This window comes from Epinephelus lanceolatus, chromosome 22, assembly GCF_041903045.1.
Source record: "Epinephelus lanceolatus isolate andai-2023 chromosome 22, ASM4190304v1, whole genome shotgun sequence".
In the NCBI taxonomy this organism is placed as follows: Eukaryota; Metazoa; Chordata; class Actinopteri; order Perciformes; family Serranidae; genus Epinephelus; species Epinephelus lanceolatus.
Window position 1 is genome coordinate 18,142,371 of NC_135755.1, and position 23,075 is coordinate 18,165,445.

General features: G+C 41.1%; 1 protein-coding gene across 1 annotated transcript; it reads right to left on the reverse strand.

Annotated features, from left to right (window-relative positions):
- Positions 1–227: 227 nt before the first annotated feature.
- On the reverse strand, positions 228–21,214 carry LOC144459788 (uncharacterized). The gene is made up of 29 exons (XM_078164435.1): positions 21,149–21,214; positions 20,439–20,846; positions 20,065–20,239; positions 19,767–19,939; positions 17,605–17,838; positions 16,985–17,215; positions 16,358–16,591; positions 15,737–15,967; positions 15,117–15,347; positions 14,490–14,723; positions 13,857–14,096; positions 13,224–13,463; positions 12,591–12,830; positions 11,970–12,200; positions 11,341–11,580; positions 10,710–10,949; positions 10,180–10,347; positions 9,875–10,045; positions 9,664–9,783; positions 9,224–9,403; positions 8,854–9,012; positions 8,549–8,719; positions 8,338–8,457; positions 7,909–8,088; positions 7,482–7,697; positions 7,066–7,212; positions 6,861–6,989; positions 6,522–6,607; positions 228–6,261 (listed from the first exon to the last, which is right to left on the reverse strand). The coding sequence occupies exons 1-29, from the start codon at positions 21,183–21,185 to the stop codon at positions 6,160–6,162; spliced, it is 5,568 nt and encodes a 1,855-aa protein (XP_078020561.1). The 5' UTR covers positions 21,186–21,214; the 3' UTR covers positions 228–6,159.
- Between the last annotated feature and the right edge of the window lie 1,861 nt (positions 21,215–23,075).

The window sequence follows — 23,075 nt, forward strand, 5'->3', positions numbered from 1 at the left end:
CCAGGTGATGACAGCATGTGACAGATTTTTCTCTCCTTTTATTGCATGCAGCCACAACCTTAGATTAGCTCTATAAAGATAAGCTACTAAATCACATCTTGGTGGAACGAAAACTGGTTTTGGATATGCTTCAAAATGATTTTGTTTGATTGCCAGTTCTTTCTTACAGACCAACAAACATTTAAAAAAGTGAGAATAAACATGGTATATGATTTATTATCCACATTTATTATTAAAATCAAAACTCATTTATTCCAAGACATTTTTTTGTATGAATAAATCATTTTAAATACATGAAAAAGTATTCAGTTATACATATACATAAAAGTACATTCCCTAGAAATCAAGATGACATTCTGAAATGCTTGTTTCCATCCACAACTCAAAGACACTCAATATCTTTGGATTTCTGGGTGAAGGGGTTTGGTTAATGGTCAATTATAGGAGACCGAAATTGAATAAACAAATTACATAAAGTAAAAAAGTAAACTAATTTTCACAGTTACAGATTGTTTTTCCTTGAAAACAAGAACAAAGTGGGTTAATTTTGAATTATGAGCCCTTCTCCTCCACCAACTTATCAGTTGTTTGCCATTGCTCATTATTTTCATGGTGCTAAGATATTATTGAACATTTGCACATTATGAAAATTAATCTGCTGAAATAGGATAGTTTGGGTTTGGGAAACTCTGGTCTTGTTGGTGTTGTTGTTGTTGTTGTTCTTCCTCTTCAGAGGGCAACTTCAGGATAAAATAACACAGGAGTCCGTCCAGTAGGAGTTGAAGGTTTGTGCAAAGCAGAACATTCATATAAATAGTGAGGTATTGATCAATTACCTCCCCATGTTTGGCTGCACTGAACATAAGGCAGTCAAGAATGAAAGAGGGGGTGAAAACAATTAAGAATGTAAGCATGGCGACAAGCACAATCAGTTTCTTCATAGTGGCAGCAGTGGGGGGCACGGATGACACTGTGCATTTTGCAATGATGGCCAAAGCTAATCCAATGGTGAGAGCTTCCAGCACAAATATTGTCATCCGCATGAAATATAAATAAAAAGGGATAATCCCTATAACCAAGCCCGTCACAATTGTGTACAACCAGTACAGTTTGGCTCCCGATTGTGGGTGGCACAAGAAGAGGAGGCACAAGAGGGCATTTAAGACATGTAAAATCAGTCCTTTGCATCTGAACATGAACCACACAAAAAAGGTGGTAGCATGGGTGAGTCCAGAGATGGAGGTGGACCCGACGAACCCGGTCGCCAAAACGATTGCTGCGATTGCATTCATACCATCAATCAAGAGCAGGGCGAAAAGACCGCAGTGGATGTTTTGAACACCTTTGAGACTGCTACACTGTCTTGACATTTTCAAGATGATAGCTTCTTTAAAAACTTTGAGCCTGCTGCACTGCGACCAGAAGGCACAGATGTAGCTGATGAGCCCCAGCAATACTGAACACCCAGGGTAACTCCCGTAGCCAAATACGGGACTCCTTCAACACCTGCTTTCATGAGGAGGGCTGCTTCCCCACTGTAGGGCGAGGTGCTGACAAGAGAGATGACGTTCTCCATGACGTGGTGGTCTGGCCAGTTTTGTCGTCCTGGTGGAGGGGAGAAAAAAAAGTCTTGATTTAATCGTGTCACTCAAGGATCATCATCTATATCAACACAGTCTCCGACTAATTTGTTTCCTTAATCAGATTGTGGTAGTAGATCAAGTGATGACTAAGACCAGAGTGTGTTGAGGCAAGACCAAGACCAAGGCAGGGTGAGTCCCTCATTATGCAACACATTTAAGGTAAAATGTGAAACAAACAAAAGGGACACTTTAATTTGATCTAATGGACCCATATTCACATAAAACACCAACAAAAAACAAATGAAGATACTTTTAATACACCTCTTTGATTTCAGTATATTGTATATACATGTATGTTTAAGTGAACCATGAGAAAAAATCAACAGGCATTGCAGAGGTGAATTTTATTTGTGGCAATTTCCTTTGTTTTCTATGAGCAAACAAACACTAAGGAGCTGAAATAAGTTTAACTCAACACCCTGTTTTAAGCAGGCCTTGTTCTTGACTTGTCTTGAAACAAAACCCTAAGTCACCTTTGTCTGAGACAAGACTAAGTAAAAGTGCTGTCCAGTCCAAGACGAGACCTTGACCTTCAAAAAGTTCAAGACTGATCTTGTATAGACAACACTAGTAAGAACTGTAGCTGCTGCCTGGATTATGTTCACACATGGCATACAGAGGTGGCCATGGTGGATGGTGTGCATGCAAAGCGCAGGACATCCCACTGATAGTTTCGTTTAGGCAACAAAAGTACTTTGATTAAGGTAAATAAAGTGGTTTCAATTAAATGTTAGGAACGACACATTCTCACTCCGACCTCGTCACATACTGACATTTGGTCATGGACCTTCCATGTCCTAACACAATGTGCAAGGTACCCTGGGTGCGTTGGTTGTTGACGTTCTGATGTCTTCTTTCGAAATACACTTCCGTTTTCACAGGAAATTTACCGTTTACATTCAGTCTCTTTCAAAGTAAATGCACTACGTCGGTACAACACCGCAAATTGAGTTGTTTTTTTTCCTTCAACAACAAACACAAGGTTGGGTTTAGGCAACAAAAACACGTGGTTAATTCAGGAAAAAACAACAGGGTTTGGCTTTTGAATCTCACAGGATGCGAACACTGCTCTCTCGGGTGAAAGTCTGTGTTGTTGGACCCATCCATCACCCCTTCCACCTGCCCGAGTCAAACTTGTTGCCTTAACTTTCGTCCTTGTCCCACCATGTTTCCCTCTGACACTGCCGGGCGCTGTTAAACTATAATGGCAACTGACCGCGTATCATGTCGACGTTAAAGGACCTCTTTTTTCGTTGGTTTCTGACGCCACAAGTCACTGCCGAAGCCCCGGATTTTGACAACTTCGGAGTGAGACCGGACTCCTAGGAAAGGGAACCTGATGTCATACTTCAACTCACTGTGGACCTTTCCAAACCTACTTTGAGTGCCTAAACGTAACCATACAACGCTCTGGTTACTTTACAAGGGAAAACTGTGCGGGGAAACAATTGAAATACTGCTGATAAATTCAAAATGTTGTTTAAAAAAAAATGAATGCAGGTAGCATTACATATTACTGCTGCAAATTAATTTGAGCTTCTTGGAGACAAGGTTGTCTCACACTAAAAAAAGCTATATGGGGAAAGAACCCCCCAAAAAATTGACATTAAAAAAAGCTCTTACACAGTTACATTTTTGACACTGGAGTCCACTCTTTAAAATTAACACACAATGCAAATCTTGCTTTTCTGTCGCATTGAAGTGTTTCACTGAGCTAGCCCTTAAAGTTCAGACACAATCTGTGAATGGCTGTGGAAAAAGCAAACACAAAATAACACTTTGCTTGTTAATGGTATAAATTTTCTACGTTTAAGGTAAAATTAGCTTGAAAATGTTAAAAAAAAGAAAGGCTCTTACCTGATTTAGGTGTTGATGTCTTGTTCCCAGTGGAGAGCTGCTGAGTGAATAACTTTGTCTCTTCAGGCTGCATATTTATGGTTATACCACATAAAACTACTGCATAAAGCGCATGACCTCTTTTATTTTCTTGTCAGGCAATACCAGTAGTGACCTCAGATTACAAGCCAAACCTCCACAACGGGATGAGGTGGATTCTACTTTTGATTGCATACGTATGCATGTTTTCTTTTTATTAATTGTTGGGTGAACCAACAAAAGGTGACCGAGTTCACAAAGGTTGACCTAATTAAATCAAAATAAATCCCTAACCCTAACCCATAGGAGGAAAACAGCAAACCTTTACTACATGAATTAGTGTTGAGTAAAAATATCTGAAGGTTCTTACAGATGCTTGGATCAAAAAAACAAAAGCACACACTTATGGATCACATGATGTGAGTGATATGAAATGATTATACTGTTAGAATCTGCTGGTACATTATGAGAGGCAGCTAGAGCTTTATCTGACCTGTAGATTCAGGCTAATAGCAAAAAATATAATTAACAAATATATCATGATGGATAAACATAAGACTTGACTGCTACCTACAAAAAAAGCCCCACATTTACCAGCCTCAACATTAAAGTGATAAACACATTAATGCATCAGTAGTTTTATTTGATCTGAAATGGACCATTCTGCACAATGAGTAGTAATGGGGGGGCAACAGCTTATTCTTCCTCTGCATCTAGAATAAGGTCAGGGGAATTAACAAATTCCAGGAAGGGGTGCCATGTCTCTTGGAATCTTTTGATAGAGCCACTGAGTGAAAACCTAAGTTTTTCAAGTCTCAGGTTGTAAAGAACTTCTTTGACCCAACGGTTATATGATGGAAGACGGGGGAGCTTCCAATCAAGCAGAATCAACCGGCGAGCCAGCAATGTCGAGAAAATCAGAGCCCGCTTCGCCGCAGCAGAGAGGTCAGTGTCAGGTGGGGAGCCAAAAATGGCTGATACTGGGTTAGGGGGAATAGTTTGACCATAAGCTCCACCTATGGTATTAAAAACACTTTGCCAAAAGGTCATCAATTTAGGACAGGACCAAAACATATGGAAATGATTGGCAGGGGACTGGTTACATCTATATACATCTATATAACACGCTACTGAAAATTAGCATTGCGATAATATTATCCTTACAAATTATTCTTTTTTTTAATTTCAAATGCTTAACATAAAAAGATATGTGCTCATACTTAAAGGAATGAATTCCCGATGTTTCTGGAAACCAACTAAAAGCGGATAACTTATGTCAATGAAAATTATTTTTTACAGATCCTGCACATGCACAGACATGGCCCCCCTCAGTAAAGGAATGTGAAAACACTTCCAGTGACAATTTTTGCACAGATAAACATAAGTTTAGTCAAGGTCAGACATTTAAGGGGACATGAACATAAATGAAACACATTTTTGAGTGGAGGGTGACTTTAATTGTTACTGTAACTTCACCTGTTGTGGACTTTACAATATTGAGCACAGTGGATAAAGAAAGCATGAAGCCATAAACTACCAACTACCTGAACTAGTGATGGCCAAATCAAGCCTCATGAACCACTTCCTTTATTTTCTGACCCCACCAGATGGCGCTCTTGGTTTAAAGATAAAGACTGAAGGACTTGCAATGAAGTGTGCTTTCAAACCTTTGTTGAACAGACAGCGCCATCTGGTGGCTTCAGAAAATAAAGACAGTGGTTCATGAGGGTTCATTTGGCCATCACTAACCTGAACTACCAATAAGCACTTGCAGCATATGCTATCCAACCCTGCATCTGATTAAGCTGCAAGCAACTAAGGTATCCAGGTGCATTCCCTCTGAAAGGACAGGAAAACCTGTGATATGAAAATCCATTGTGTTTTATGGAGAGCAACAACCAAAAGGAATACTTGCAAGTCGTCAAATCAGAAGTTGAAGCTGGTTTAAATCCAATATCCACCCACCCACTGGCCCTGGTAAGGTTTATGAGATGATTATGATGTGATGTAAACAACAGCTGTGTTGAAGTGGTCCACTCATACAACCCATCGTTAGGAAGCTACACTCCTTGCGGTCCGATTGATATGAACCATTTCAGGGTACAACCACCACAGCAGTTCCAATAAACGCCTCTGCTAGAGACACAACAGACAGTTATAACTCACATATGAAGCCATATCATAATCCACTAAGCGATAATATTCCAACAAAAATATTCCTCATACATTCTCAAAGGTCCAGACGATCTAAATCCACTGAAATATTTAGTCAAAATAAATGATTACTTCCACAGATACGCATGGACTGCCATCGCAACATTTCAAATGTTCATACTTCTCAACGTATTGTCCTAATAACTCCAGTTTGCGTATAAATTTGCTGACTCCTCAATACCAAAATGGTGGCTGAACCCTGACCTTTTGATTTACACCTCACTTGAACCAATAGGAGCTTCCAACAACAGCCAATGAGAGCCTTTGTTGAAAGAAAGGGCCTGCCTCACACCCGAGGTTACATTGATTAATGGCAAGCAGTTGGCCTGGTGACGTATGGGTCTTGTTATTAATGACACTCAAATAAATAAATTCTTCTGTGGTCAAAGCAGCAACGAGCTTCTTCATCTCTTCACCGATCCTTCATTTATCCATCCGTCTCAGTCTGTTTGTTACTCGTTATTTCAGTGCTCTTCACACCCACTTTGATGCTCGTAGGAAGTCCCATTTCTATCAGTAGATTGCGAAACTGACAAAGAGCACAAAGCACAAAGAATTAAATTTGAGCAATTTTAGCATTGTTCACGTGGCATGTCGTAACTGATCCTAACCTCTGAACTCATTGGAAAAACAAAAGAATTCATAATGTGAAACGGCAACTATCTTACAAAATTACATTATGATTAAGAAGGTGAACATCTTTAAACCTCTGCTTATTTAAATACTATTTTTATAGAATATTTTGAATAAAGAATGGAAAATTGACATTAAGTGTTTTTGACATCTCACCTGCACTAATACCAGCTCTTCGATGTCGTCTTCAGTCAGCGGTGTCTGAGAGGTTAATTTCAATCTCAGGGCAACCACATGTTGTGCTAAGAACAGAGAATGTTTACTGCCTTAACTTCAACAACATATATGCATAGTCTTTGATTGACAATGACATCCAACAAAGGTTTCTGAAGGGTCGTTTTGGAGCCTGGAATAAGTTTACTTTTGACACAGCCCTTGCAAAACACCAGAGCCACAAAAGAAATGCAAAAATAACTTTCAATATTGCCATGTATACAAATAAAAGAAGAGCTTTTCTTTTTCCTATTTAAGCATCATGATCAAAATGATAATTACCAGGTATGTTGTTTGTTTGATCCCCCGTTGCAGTTGAATACTGCTGAGATGAAACCATTGTACTGCTTGAGTGTCGCTCCATGGTGGTCATTTTGGTGGTAGACAAAGCGGGCTGTTTGGGAGTTTCATCTGAAAAAATGGAGGCCTGATGTGACAGTAATGGGACAGTAGCAACACTGATAAAAATAAATGGAATCTCACTTACCAGTAATGGGTCTTGTTTGGTCCGCATGGGAGGTTGAAGGCTGCCCGAATGAGGTAGTCTCTGCACTGGCATGAGCAGTGGTTGATTTTATCTCAGTGGTGGTTCTTTTATCTGGGGTCACTGCAAAGGTGGATGTGAGCAAGTTGTCTGGAATTTTGTTTGTAGAATTGAGACATTGGGGATGAAAATATATAAATCAAAAGGTCGTTCACTAAGGTAATTTGCCTTTATGTATCCTGTATACATACTTGAGATAATCTCTGCACTGGCTGACTTAGATGGATATTTTGTTAAAGGTCATTGTGGTGGTGGTGGTGGTGGTGGTGGCATTGGTATCAGAGGACAAACCTTGCTGTTGTGGAGTTCAAAGTGTGAAATTACTAACACAAACTTAAACAAAAAGGAATTTAACTCACTGGAGACTGCTCTTGTTTGGTCCTCTTCTTTTGTTGAAGACTGCCCAGTTGAGGTTATCTCTGTACTGAGATGACCAGTGCTTGGTTGAATCTCAGCGGTGCTTCCCCTACCAAAATGACCAGTGGTTGATTTAGTCTCAGTGGTGGTTCTTGTATTTGGGGTCACTGTAGTGGTGTTTGTGGTGGAGGAAGAAGATGGTACTTGAGGAGTTTGGTCTGTAAATTGGACACGTGGACAAATGAGAAATTTTGAGTCAATGCGAAAAATGGAGGCAGGATATTTAGAGAGTTTGGAAGTTTATAATTGTCTCGGACTTGAACAAATTATGTAGCTTGAGTCGAATCAGCAAAAATGGAGGCAGAATATTCAGAAGGTGTGATGGTACCACCACCAACTAAAGTAAAAAATAAAAGTAATTGAACTCACTGGTAATGGGTCTTGTTTGGTCCACTTCTGTGGTTGAAGGCTGCCCAACTGAGGTTATCTCTGTACCAAAATGACCAGTGGTTGATTTAGTCTCAGTGGTGGTTCTTTTATTTGGGGTCACTGTGGTGGTGGTGGTGGTGGTGGTGGTGGTGGAAGGAGATGGTACTTGAGGAGTTTGGTCTGTAAATTGGAAACATGGACAAATGAGAAATTTCGGGTCAATGCGAAAAATGGAGGCAGGATATTTAGAGAGTTTGGAAGTTTATAATTGTCTCAGACTTGGGTCGGGTACAGTAAGGAAAATGTGGTTCGAGCCGCGCTCACTGTGGTGGTGGTGGTGGCACTGGCATCAGAGGACAAACCTTGCTGTTGTGGAGTTCAAAGTGTGAAATTACCAACACAAACTTAAAAAAAGGGAATTTAACTCACTGGAGACTGCTCTTGTTTGGTCCTCTTCTTTTGTTGAAGACTGCCCAGTTGAGGTTATCTCTGTACTGAGATGACCAGTGCTTGGTTGAATCTCAGTGGTGCTTCTGTCATTTGGGATCACTGTGGTGGTGGAAGGAGATGGTACTTGAGGAGTTTGGTCTGCAAATTAGAGACAACCATGACCAGTAAAACTAAAGGTAATTTCACTCACTGGTAGTGGGTCTTGTTTGGTCCACTTCTGTGGTTGAAGGCTGCCCAACTGAGGTTATCTCTGTACCAAAATGACCAGTGGTTGATTCAATCTCAGCGGTGGTTCTTTTATTTGGGGTCACTGTTGTAGTATCTATGGTGGTGAAATGAGATGGTCTTGGTAGAGTTTGGTCTGCAAATTGGATACATGAACAAATGATATATTTTGAGTTCAAGCATCAAAATGGAGGCATGGTATTCACAGGGTGTGATGGTATCAAAAACAATAAAAGTAAAAAGGAAAGGAAAATCAGAAGTTGAACTCACTGGTAGTGGGTCTTGTTTGGTCCACTTCTGTGGTTGAAGGCTGCCCAACTGAGGTTATCTCTGTACCAAAATGACCAGTGGTTGATTTAGTCTCAGTGGTGGTTCTTGTATTTGGGGTCACTGTGGTGGTGGAAGGAGATGGTACTTGAGGAGTTTGGTCTGTAAATTGGACACATGGACAAATGAGAAATTTCGAGTCAATGCGAAAAATTGAGGCAGGATATTTAGAGAGTTTGGAAGTTTATAATTGTCTCGGACTTGAACAAATTATGTAGTTTGAGTTGAATCAGCAAAAATGGAGGCAGGATGTTCAGAAGGTGTGATGGTACCACCACCAACTAAAGTAAAAAATAAAAGTAATTTAACTCACTGGTAATGGGTCTTGTTTGGTCCATTACATGAGTTGAAGGCTGTCCAACTGAGGTAATCTCTGTACTGAAATGACCAGTGGCTGATTCAGTCTCAGTGGGGGTTATTCTATCTGGGGTCACTGTGGTGGTGGTGGTGGTGGTGGTGGTGGTGGAAGGAGATGGTACTTGAGGAGTTTGGTCTGTAAATTGGAAACATGGACAAATGAGAAATTTCGGGTCAATGCGAAAAATGGAGGCAGGATATTTAGAGAGTTTGGAAGTTTATAATTGTCTCAGACTTGAGTCGGGTACAGTAAGGAAAATGTGGCCCGAGCCGTGCTCACTGTGGTGGTGCTGATGGTGGTGGTGGCAGCATTGGTATCAGAGGACAAACCTTGCTGTTGTGGAGTTCAAAGTGTGAAATTACCAACACAAACTTAAAAAAAGGAATTTAACTCACTGGAGACTGCTCTTGTTTGGTCCTCTTCTTTTGTTGAAGACTGCCCAGTTGAGGTTATCTCTGTACTGAGATGACCAGTGCTTGGTTGAATCTCAGTGGTGCTTCTGTCATTTGGGATCACTGTGGTGGTGGAAGGAGATGGTACTTGAGGAGTTTGGTCTGCAAATTAGAGACAACCATGACCAGTAAAACTAAAGGTAATTGAACTCACTGGTAATGGGTCTTGTTTGGTCCACTTCTGTGGTTGAAGGCTGCCCAACTGAGGTTATCTCTGTACCAAAATGACCAGTGGTTGATTCAATCTCAGCGGTGGTTCTTTTATTTGGGGTCACTGTTGTAGTATCTATGGTGGTGAAATGAGATGGTCTTGGTAGAGTTTGGTCTGCAAATTGGATACATGAACAAATGATATATTTTGAGTTCAAGCATCAAAATGGAGGCATGGTATTCACAGGGTGTGATGGTATCAAAACCAGTAAAAGTAAAAAGGAAAGAAAAATCAGAAGTTGAACTCACTGGTAGTGGGTCTTGTTTGGTCCACTTCTGTGGTTGAAGGCTGCCCAACTGAGGTTATCTCTGTACCAAAATGACCAGTGGTTGATTTAGTCTCAGTGGTGGTTCTTGTATTTGGGGTCACTGTGGTGGTGGTGGTGGTGGAAGGAGATGGCACTTGAGGAGTTTGGTCTGTAAATTGGACACATGAACAAATGAAAATGGAGGCAGGATATTTAGAGAGTTTGGAAGTTTATAATTGTCTCAGACTTGGGTTGGGTACAGTAAGGAAAATGTGGCCCGAGCCGCGGTCTAGTGTACACACCTGTGTGTGCATGCACGTGTGTGTGCATGCACGTGTGTGTGTGTGTGTGTGTGTGTGTGTGCGCGTGCGCGCGCGAGATACAGAGAGTCCCCGTACTATAATGGTAGGGGAAACATTGCTTTCCATCCCATTGCTGTGTATTAGATGTCCAGCTTCATATTGTAACAAATTCCAGCTACGTAAATACTGACTGGGTTTACTGAAGAATGACAACATTGATCTGTCTCACCAGGAATTGATGTTGTTTTTTCCATGTCTGGGCTTGAAGGCTGCACAGATGATGTGAACTTTCTCCTGGAGTTTCTCTCAGTGGTGGTTATTCTGGTTGGGGTCACTGTGGTAGTGGTGGAAAAAACTTCCTTGTTTGAAGTTTCATCACCAGATGATTCTTCATCAGTGGGTGTCATTTTTTTTTGTGTCACTGTGGTGGTGGTGGTGGTGGAAAGAGTTGATTTCTGGAGAGTTTGGTCTGCAAAATGGAGACATGAAAAAAAGAATTATTTTTTCACTGAGAGATTTTTCTGCCACATACACTACCGCAGCCAACAAATGTCCAACTCAGATAATGCAATGACGGTTAGCACTTCAAAGTCAAGATTTTTGGATGAAAAAAAATGCAAGATTGCCTCCAAAGGGTTGGGAGCAAGCTCTTCCTTATGTGTGGTGTTCCCCAGGGATCACTGTTAGTTCCATTTCCATTTTAAACTAACATCTTTCCTTTGGACAACACACTGTAATATTTCACCATAACTTCCTATTCCATTGCTGTGTATTAGATGTCCAGCTTCATACTGTAACAAATTCCAGCTAAGAAAATACTGACTGGGTTTACTGAAGAAAAAAACATTGATCTATCTCACCAGGAAATGATGTTGTTTTATCCATGTCTGGGCTTGAAGGCTGCGGAGATGATGGGATCTTTGTACCAGAGATTCTCTCAGTGGGGGTTATTCTGTTTGGGGTCACTGCGGTAGTGGTGGAAAAAACTTCCTCATTTGAAGTTCCATCGCCAGATGATTCTTCATTGGTGGGTGTTATTTTGTTTCGTGTCACTGCAGTGGTGGTGGTGGTGGAAAGAGTTGATTTCTGGAGAGTTTGGTCTGCAAAATGGAGGCATGAAAAAAAGAATTATTTTTTCACTGAGAGATTTTTCTGCCACATACACTACAGCAGTCAATGAATTTCCAACTCAGATAACGCAATGATGGTTAGCACTTCCAAGTCAAGCTCTTCAAACTAAAAAAAATGCAAGATGCCTCCAAAGGGTTGGGAGCAAGCTCTTCCTTATGTGTGGTGTTCCCCAGGGATCATTGTTAGTTCCATTTCCATTTAAACTAACATCTTTCCTTTGGACAACACACTGTAATATTTCACCATAACTTCCTATTCCATTGCTGTGTAAATGATGTCCAGCTTCATACTGTAACAAATTCCAGTTAAGTAAGTACTGACTGGGTTTACTGAAGAAAAAAACATTGATGTATCTCACCAGGAAATGATGTTGTTTTTTCCATGTCTGGGCCTGAAGGCTGCGAAGATGATGGGATCTTTGTACCAGAGATTCTCTCAGTGGGGGTTATTCTGTTTGGGGTCACTGCGGTAGTGGTGGAAAAAACTTCCTCATTTGAAGTTCCATCACCAGATGATTCTTCATTGGTGGGTGTTATTTTGTTTCGTGTCACTGCGGTGGTGGAAAGAGTTGATTTCTGGAAAGTTTGGTCTGAAAAATGGAGACATGAAAAAAAGAATTATTTTTTCACTGAGAGATTTTTCTGCCACATACACTACAGCAGTCAATGAATTTCCAATTCAGATAATGCATTGACGGTTAGCACTTCCAAGTCAAGCTCTTCAAACTAAAAAAATGCAAGATGCCTCCAAAGGGTTGGGAGCAAGCTCTTCCTTATGTGTGGTGTTCCCCAGGGATCACTGTTAGTTCCATTTCCATTTTAAACTAACATCTTTCCTTTGGACAACACACTGTAACATTTCATCATATCTTCCTATTCCATTGCTTAGTAACTGATGTCCAGCTTCATACTGTAACCAAGTCTAGCTAAGTAAATACTGACTGGGTTTACTGAAGAATAAAAACATATTTCTGTCTCACCAGGAATTGATGTTGTTTTTTCCATGTCTGGGCCTGAAGGCTGCGGAGATGATGGGATCTTTGTACCAGAGATTCTCTCAGTGGGGGTTATTCTGTTTGGGGTCACTGCGGTAGTGGTGGAAAAAACTTCCTCATTTGAAGTTCCATCGCCAGATGATTCTTCATTGGTGGGTGTTATTTTGTTTCGTGTCACTGCAGTGGTGGTGGTGGTGGAAAGAGTTGATTTCTGGAGAGTTTGGTCTGCAAAATGGAGACATGAAAAAAATAATTATTTTTTAACTGAAAGAGATTTTTTTGCCACATACACTGCTGAAGCCAATGAATTTCAAACTCAAATAATGCATTGACAATTAGCACTTCCAAGTCAAGATCTTCGAACTAAAAACATGCAAGATTGCCTCCCAAGGGTTGGGAGCAAGCTCTTCCTTATGTGTGGTGTTCCCCAGAGATCACTGTTAGTGCCATTTCCATTTTAAACAAACATCTTTCCTCTGGACAACACACTGTAATATTTCACCATAACTTCCTATTACACTGCTGTGTAAAAGGTGCCCAGCTTCATATTGTAACCAGTTCCAGCTAAGTAAATACTGACTGGGTTTACTGAAGAATAAAAACATATTTCTGTCTCACCAGGAATTGATGTTGTTTTTTCCATGTCTGGGCCTGAAGGCTGCGGAGATGATGGGATCTTTGTACCAGAGATTCTCTCAGTGGGGGTTATTCTGTTTGGGGTCACTGCGGTAGTGGTGGAAAAAACTTCCTCATTTGAAGTTCCATCGCCAGATGATTCTTCATTGGTGGGTGTTATTTTGTTTCGTGTCACTGCAGTGGTGGTGGTGGTGGAAAGAGTTGATTTCTGGAGAGTTTGGTCTGCAAAATGGAGACATGAAAAAAATAATTATTTTTTAACTGAAAGAGATTTTTTTGCCACATACACTGCTGGAGCCAATGAATTTCAAACTCAAATAATGCATTGACAATTAGCACTTCCAAGTCAAGATCTTCGAACTAAAAACATGCAAGATTGCCTCCCAAGGGTTGGGAGCAAGCTCTTCCTTATGTGTGGTGTTCCCCAGAGATCACTGTTAGTGCCATTTCCATTTTAAACAAACATCTTTCCTCTGGACAACACACTGTAATATTTCACCATAACTTCCTATTACACTGCTGTGTAAAAGGTGCCCAGCTTCATATTGTAACCAGTTCCAGCTAAGTAAATACTGACTGGGTTTACTGAAGAATAAAAACATATTTCTGTCTCACCAGGAATTGATGTTGTTTTTTCCATGTCTGGGCCTGAAGGCTGCGGAGATGATGGGATCTTTGTACCAGAGATTCTCTCAGTGGGGGTTATTCTGTTTGGGGTCACTGCGGTAGTGGTGGAAAAAACTTCCTCATTTGAAGTTCCATCGCCAGATGATTCTTCATTGGTGGGTGTTATTTTGTTTCGTGTCACTGCAGTGGTGGTGGTGGTGGAAAGAGTTGATTTCTGGAGAGTTTGGTCTGCAAAATGGAGACATGAAAAAAATAATTATTTTTTAACTGAAAGAGATTTTTTTGCCACATACACTGCTGGAGCCAATGAATTTCAAACTCAAATAATGCATTGACAATTAGCACTTCCAAGTCAAGATCTTCGAACTAAAAACATGCAAGATTGCCTCCCAAGGGTTGGGAGCAAGCTCTTCCTTATGTGTGGTGTTCCCCAGAGATCACTGTTAGTGCCATTTCCATTTTAAACAAACATCTTTCCTCTGGACAACACACTGTAATATTTCACCATAACTTCCTATTACACTGCTGTGTAAAAGGTGCCCAGCTTCATATTGTAACCAGTTCCAGCTAAGTAAATACTGACTGGGTTTACTGAAGAATAAAAACATATTTCTGTCTCACCAGGAATTGATGTTGTTTTTTCCATGTCTGGGCCTGAAGGCTGCGCAGATGATGTGATCTTTGTACCAGAGTTTCTCTCAGTGGTGGTTATTCTGTTTGGGGTCACTGCGGTAGTGGTGGAAAAAACTTCCTCGTTTGAAGTTTCATCACCAGATGATTCTTCATCAGTGGGTGTTATTTTGTTTCGTGTCACTATGGTGCTGGAGGAGAGAGTTGATTTCTGGAGAGTTTGGTCTGCAAAGTGGAGACATGAAAAAAAGAATTATTTTCTGAACTGGAAGACATTTCTCTGCCACATACACTACCGCAGCCAACAAATTTCCAACTCAGATAATGCAATGACGGCTAGCACTTCAAAATCAAGTTTTTCAGACTAAAAAAATGCAAGATTGCCTCCAAAGGGTTGGGAGCAAGCTCTTCCTTATGTGTGGTGTTCACCAGGGATCACTGTTAGTTCCATTTCCATTTTAAACTAACATCTTTCCTTTGGACAACACACTGTAATATTTCACCATAACTTCCTATTCCATTGCTGTGTATTAGATGTCCAGCTTCATATTGTAACAAATTTCAGCTAAGTAAATACTGACTGGGTTTACTGAAGAAAAAAACATTGATCTATCTCACCAGGAAATGATGTTGTTTTTTCCATGTCTGGGCCTGAAGGCTGCGAAGATGATGGGATCTTTGTACCAGAGATTCTCTCAGTGGAGGTTATTCTGTTCGGGGTCACCGCGGTAGTGGTGGAAAAAACTTCCTTGTTTGAAGTTTCATCACCAGATGATTCTTCATCAGTGAGTGTCATTTGTTTTCCTGTCACTGTGGTGGTGGAAAGAGTTGATTTCTGGAGAGTTTGGTCTGCAAAATGGAGGCATGAAAAAAAGAATTATTTTTTCACTGAGAGATTTTTCTGCCACATACACTACAGCAGTCAATGAATTTCCAACTCAGATAACGCAATGATGGTTAGCACTTCCAAGTCAAGCTCTTCAAACTAAAAAAAATGCAAGATGCCTCCAAAGGGTTGGGAGCAAGCTCTTCCTTATGTGTGGTGTTCCCCAGGGATCATTGTTAGTTCCATTTCCATTTAAACTAACATCTTTCCTTTGGACAACACACTGTAATATTTCACCATAACTTCCTATTCCATTGCTGTGTAAATGATGTCCAGCTTCATACTGTAACAAATTCCAGTTAAGTAAGTACTGACTGGGTTTACTGAAGAAAAAAACATTGATGTATCTCACCAGGAAATGATGTTGTTTTTTCCATGTCTGGGCCTGAAGGCTGCGAAGATGATGGGATCTTTGTACCAGAGATTCTCTCAGTGGGGGTTATTCTGTTTGGGGTCACTGCGGTAGTGGTGGAAAAAACTTCCTCATTTGAAGTTCCATCACCAGATGATTCTTCATTGGTGGGTGTTATTTTGTTTCGTGTCACTGCGGTGGTGGAAAGAGTTGATTTCTGGAAAGTTTGGTCTGAAAAATGGAGACATGAAAAAAAGAATTATTTTTTCACTGAGAGATTTTTCTGCCACATACACTACAGCAGTCAATGAATTTCCAATTCAGATAATGCATTGACGGTTAGCACTTCCAAGTCAAGCTCTTCAAACTAAAAAAATGCAAGATGCCTCCAAAGGGTTGGGAGCAAGCTCTTCCTTATGTGTGGTGTTCCCCAGAGATCACTGTTAGTGCCATTTCCATTTTAAACAAACATCTTTCCTCTGGACAACACACTGTAATATTTCACCATAACTTCCTATTACACTGCTGTGTAAAAGGTGCCCAGCTTCATATTGTAACCAGTTCCAGCTAAGTAAATACTGACTGGGTTTACTGAAGAATAAAAACATATTTCTGTCTCACCAGGAATTGATGTTGTTTTTTCCATGTCTGGGCCTGAAGGCTGCGCAGATGATGTGATCTTTGTACCAGAGTTTCTCTCAGTGGTGGTTATTCTGTTTGGGGTCACTGCGGTAGTGGTGGAAAAAACTTCCTCGTTTGAAGTTTCATCACCAGATGATTCTTCATCAGTGGGTGTTATTTTGTTTCGTGTCACTATGGTGCTGGAGGAGAGAGTTGATTTCTGGAGAGTTTGGTCTGCAAAGTGGAGACATGAAAAAAAGAATTATTTTCTGAACTGGAAGACATTTCTCTGCCACATACACTACCGCAGCCAACAAATTTCCAACTCAGATAATGCAATGACGGCTAGCACTTCAAAATCAAGTTTTTCAGACTAAAAAAATGCAAGATTGCCTCCAAAGGGTTGGGAGCAAGCTCTTCCTTATGTGTGGTGTTCACCAGGGATCACTGTTAGTTCCATTTCCATTTTAAACTAACATCTTTCCTTTGGACAACACACTGTAATATTTCACCATAACTTCCTATTCCATTGCTGTGTATTAGATGTCCAGCTTCATATTGTAACAAATTTCAGCTAAGTAAATACTGACTGGGTTTACTGAAGAAAAAAACATTGATCTATCTCACCAGGAAATGATGTTGTTTTTTCCATGTCTGGGCCTGAAGGCTGCGAAGATGATGGGATCTTTGTACCAGAGATTCTCTCAGTGGAGGTTATTCTGTTCGGGGTCACCGCGGTAGTGGTGGAAAAAACTTCCTTGTTTGAAGTTTCATCACCAGATGATTCTTCATCAGTGAGTGTCATTTGTTTTCCTGTCACTGTGGTGGTGGAAAGAGTTGATTTCTGGAGAGTTTGGTCTGCAAAATGGAGACATGAAAAAAAGAATTATTTTTTCACTGAGAGATTTTTCTGCCACATACACTACAGCAGTCAATGAATTTCCAATTCAGATAATACAATGACGGTTAGCACTTCCAAGTCAAGCTCTTCAGACTAAAAAAATGCAAGATTGCCTCCAAAGGGTTGGGAGCAAGCTCTTCCTTATGTGTGGTGTTCCCCAGGGATCACTGTTAGTTCCATTTCTATTTTAAACTAACATCTTTCCTTTGGACAACACACTAACATTTCATAATGTCCTCCTATTCCATTGCTGTGTAACTGATGTCCAGCTTCATACTGTAACAAATTCCAGCTAAGTAAATACTGACTGGGTTTACTGAAGAATAAAAACATATTTCTGTCTCACCAGCAATTGATGTTGTTTTTTCCGTGTCTGAAGGCTGCGGAGATGATGGGATCTTTGTACCAGAGATTCTCTCAGTGGGGGTTATTCTGTTCGAGGTCACTGCGGTAGTGGTGGAAAAAACGTCCTCATTTGAAGTTCCATCACCAGATGATTCTTCATTGGTGGGTGTTATTTTGTTTCGTGTCACTGCAGTGGTGGTGGTGGTGGAAAGAGTTGATTTCTGGAGAGTTTGGTCTGCAAAATGGTGACATGAAAAACTATATATATTTTTGAACTGAAAGAGATTTTTCTGCCACATACACTACCGCAGTCAATGAATTTCCAATTCAGATAATTACACCATAACTTCCTATTACATTGCTGTGTAAAAGGTGTCCAGCTTCATATTGTAACAAATTCCTGCTAAGTAAATACTGACTGGGTTTACTGAAGAAAAAACAATCTATCTCACCAGAAATTGATGTTGTTTTTTCGACTTCTGAGCTTGAAGGCTGCACAGATGACGGGATCTTTGTACTGGAGTTTCTCTCAGAGGCGGTTATTCTGTTCGGGGTCACTGTGGTAGTGGTGGAACCTTGCCCAGAGCACCTCCAACAGGAGGCTCCCAAGACATATATTGATCAGATGCCCGAACCACCTCAACTGGCCCCTTTCAACGCAAAGGAGTAGTAGCTCTACTTTGAGATCCTCACCTTTTCTCTAAGGCTGAGCCCAGCCAATCTCATTCTTTTGTTTACTACCCAGAGCTCATGACCATAGGTGAGGCTTGGGATGTAGATAGAACAGCAAATTGAGAGCTTCACGTTTTGACTCAGCTCTCTCTTCACCACTACAGTCCAGTGCAGCGCCCACATCTCTGCTGACTCTGCACCAAATTGCCTGTCCATCTCACACTCCATTTGTGTCCACTTGTGAACAAGACCCCGAGATTCTTGAACTCCTTTACTTAGGGCAGTAATTCTCTCCCAAACCACCGTTTTCTAGCACAGGACTATGGCTCCAAATTTGGAGGGGCAAACCACCCCAGTGCATGCTGGAGGTCACAGTGTGATGAAGCCAGCAGAACCACATTATCTGCAAAGAGTAGAGTTGCAACTATGAGGTCCCAAAACAGACACCCTCCTCCCCTCTGCAAGACACCAGGTCTGGATGAGATTCACCCTGAGATGCTGAAGGCTCTTGACATTGTTAGGCTGTCTTGGCTGACATGCCTTTTCAGTAGCGCTTTTTAAATAGGAATTGTGCAAATTTGCAGGAAAGCCCAATCAGTCTTCGTTCAGCATTGGCAGTATAAAAACAAAATCGGGGAGTGCAGCAAAATCCCGCCTGCCTACTTTTGTTTATACAGAATGTGCCTTTTTCTGGGCAATGGGGGGGTGTGAGCAAGTAACAAAACGTGTAGCTCAGCGTGTGACGTAAACAGTGACGTACTCCAAGGAAAGCCGCGGCTGGTCAGTCCTTCGGCGATTCTCTCATAAGTTGGCCTGTCCTTCACCGTTCCCATCATTTGACCGTTAATGGCCTCTTCGTTTGTGAGGACAAGAAGGTTGCGCAATTCTTTGTCTCCCCAGTTGCTCATCTTTACAGTGTCTGTCAGGTTTGCATTTCTCTCTTGCTACTAGTACTAGCTGCTCATTCCTGCTATCAGCTGTTTTCTGTTTATCCACCACCAGTGGGTCGCACGTGTAGTGTCATCAACAGCTCCTCCTACAAGTCATCAACAGCCCCTCCTGTGGCGGAAGGGTGCCTTGTTCGTTTTAAACCAAAAAGGTTCCGCCAATATGACTACCCTACAAGGCGGAAGATTGGGCACCTCGGATAAATTCGCCAATCTGGCTCTGTGTGTCTAAATGCTCGCAGCTTGCCGGCAAAACAGCCCAACATTCGTCGAAAATCTGGCAGCGTAAAAGGGACTAGTGTTGCATGAAGGTTGGGTACAATGCCTGTGGAGTGGCAGACCGTGGTTGTGGTTCCCATGTTTAAGAAAGGGAACCGGAGGATGTGTTCAAATTATCGAGGTATCACACTGCTTCTCCAGATCTTATCCACTGATTCATGCCAGGTTGGTGTCATTTACTTTTTTTTCTAAATAAAATGAAAACCTTAGCACAAGCAGCTGTAGCTGCCAAAGCAATCACCAAAACTGAGACGGACCCACTCACCTTGGTCTTCATAGCAGATAAAAACGAGCTCCCTGCCGCACCGTTCATCCAACCACAGGCCCGCATCGCCCAGATCTGTCACAGTGCAGTTCTGCTGCCCTGCGACATTATCAGGCTGTCCATTTTTCCAGTACCGGTAGGTGGAGTTACTTTTATCTGACCATTCCCGTGTCCTTCACAAAGAAACAAAGGTCTGTCACAGAATATTCTGGAATGTTTTTTATCATGTTTTTAGAAAAATGGTTTATGAAGAAAATAACAGTTCATCAAACAAAGGGACACATTACACTTTCCAGACCTATAGAAGCCAATCCAAACGCTCCTGTTTTGGGCCAAACGCTGTATTTCCTCATTCTCTTTCTTGTCTCTAACACTGGCCAGGTCTGTGTAGCGTTTTCTGCAGTAAAGCTGAGCGTCAGTCCAGTTCATCTCCTGCTCAACAAAAATGAAACGCTGAGCTGTACCAATTGTCCCTGAGGAAGAAAAGAAAGAGAGATTGGAGAAAAGCATTCATGAATCTGACTTTAACATCTACAAAAAGATGTCATGAGCTGTATTTGGAGCAATTAGCCCCCAAATCTAAAATGTCCTGATGCTACTTTAACATAACACAACACACGAAGCCATTCATGTGTCCATCTATGGATGTATTTAGAAAATGTGAACTGAGACCATCATAGCAGATGAAGGGGTTTCTCAGGAAGCACTGCGAGTCGTCCCACACCCCTCCACTCTGCATCGTCACACACATCTGGTTCCCGCCAAAGTTGTCAGGCTGACCAAAGTCCCAGTTCCTGTAGTCGCCCTCATTGTCTCCATAGTAATTGTCTCCATAGTAATTGCTGTCTGAAAATGACCACCTCCAGCTGGTGAGGTTGTCGTGTAGCCCAATCCAGGCCATCCCCGTAAAGCCTCCGGTGGAGTCCTGAGCTGAGTTCACTAGCCGGTTCATGTCCTCCACATCAAAGATGGTGGCCAGGTCAGTGTAGCGCTCTCTGCAGAACCTCTGGGCCTTCAACCAGGCAAGAGGTTCATTAATGAAGTGATACCAAGGACGGCAGGAGGCGTGATAAAACAGCCCTGTGGATGGAGAACATTGCTATTTATCAGTAAGAAGCTACTCATCGTCTTTGCCAGTGGTTCCCAACCTGGGAGTCAAGAAAGGGTCCCAAGAGAAATTTCAGGGATTTGCAAGATGGTTAAAAGGATCAGACAGACGCTTAAATCATATTTAGTCATCTCTTTTTGTCAACATGTTGTGAGCCACAGATCCTATTCCCCCTCTACCTGAGGCCTATAGGATAATTACTAATAGATGTCATCCTGCTGGTTCTACGGGTCCAAAAATAGCAAACTATATCTTAATGACAAGTGATATTTACCTGTGAGGAACAATAGTACAGGCAGTATGTTCTTCATGTCTTGTAAGCTGTCTCCACACACTTGTTTTCCTGCAACAGACACGTCACCATTTTTCAGCACATTATACCAGACACTTAAGAGAGTGTACTAACAAAGGAATCTGGGTCTGTTCGCATCAGTGCGAATTGAGGTACTTGTACTTATAATAATTATAAACTCTACTGGTAGAGCACTTTTTAAAAGTTACAAAGTGCTTGACAGGAGGATTTAGAGATGTCACTTTAAAACATTTCACAAGGAAATCTAACTTTTTTTTACTGTGCTATAATTGTTAGACAAATTTTACATATAAAAACCATAACTTAAAATATGACCAATAAACCAGATAAAATAAGCACAATGTTACCTAAATATTAACCAGTAATAATAATAAAAACTTTTTGAAAGCAGGACTTTTACTTTTTTAATACATTATGTATTGCTACTTTCACCAAAATAAAGGATCTTAAAATGTCAAGTTTGTTTAAATGCCCAAAAATCACAACAGGCCTTTACAGGCTCATCATTACTACACCCTCGATTTAGATACAGTAAATCTGAGCAAATCACTACAATACTATTTTAGTTCTGATTTGCTCTTGTAAGGCAGTTTCATTTGTATAGTACATTTCATACATCGGGGCAATTTTAAGTGCTTTACAGAGCGATAAAATATTAAACATAATAAGGGTTACAGATTTACAATAAAAATAATGAAGTCTCTCAAAACCAGTCAATAGATTCAGTAATTTAATTAGCAGAGCTCTTAATATATTGATTTTTTTAAATGTTAAACATTCAAGCATAAAAGGACAGAGAGAAAGAAAAATTCCAGCATTTAAACTTAAAGCAAAATATCACATAATAGTCTTCACTTACCTGTAGCTTTGTAGAGTTTTAGTTGTTTTTTGTTCTTCTGATCACAAGCGCGCGCCGTTGACGTTAAACTGTGTTTTGCACAAGCAGGATGTGCTTTAAGAAAAGTTTTTTTTTCTGCAAAAGTGGAGCAAACTTTCTCACCATACGAGTTTCTGGTCCCTAACACATGCTTTCTCTGCACTGGGTGACAGGACATGCTTTTCTCAAGCAAAACAGGTTTGGCTGTCAGGAGCAAGCAGCCTCAGGGGATGGGGTCATTAAGCCACAAGTCACTTTTCACACCCAACAGAGTCTTAGCTGAGATTAACTATAATTAAAATATCTCAAAAGCAGCTTTTAAAGCAAAGATGTTTGGTGTCAAAAGGTCAAACTTGGGGCGTCAGTGGCTTAGTGGTAGAGCAGGTGCCCCATGTACAAAACTGTTGCCACAGACTCAGCCTGTGGCCCCTTGCTGCATGTCACTCCCTCTCTCTCTCCCCCATTCACACTTAACTATCCTATAATTAAAGGCAAAAAATGCCCTAAAAAATATCTTTTAAAAAAAAAAAAAGGTCAAACTTGCCTGAGCTACAAAAAACCCACCACTGATAATCATTTTGACTTTAAACTTCTCAAAGGATTCTTTGTGTCAAAGATGAATGCTTGTGATTCTTAAACGATGATCTTATACAACACATGATGCTTGAACAAAGGATGACCTCCATGTCATAACCAACGCTGCTGTTAGGTACTGGGATGAAATCCTCAGAGCCACAGTCAGACCTTACGCTGGTGCAGTGGGCCCTGGGTTCCTCCTGGTGCAGAACAATGCCCGACCTCATGTGGCCAGAGTGTGTAGGCAGTTTCTGGGTGATGAAGGCATTGATGCCATTGACCCGCCCTCTCGTCCCCCTGACCTAAATCCAATCATGCACAGATGGGACGGGACAGCTAATCAGAAATCACAATCCAGCAAAGCAATTATGTTCAGTAATTTTCCACCAGACAGCAGTGACATAGTTGATGTGTCTGCTGCTCTGTACATATCTG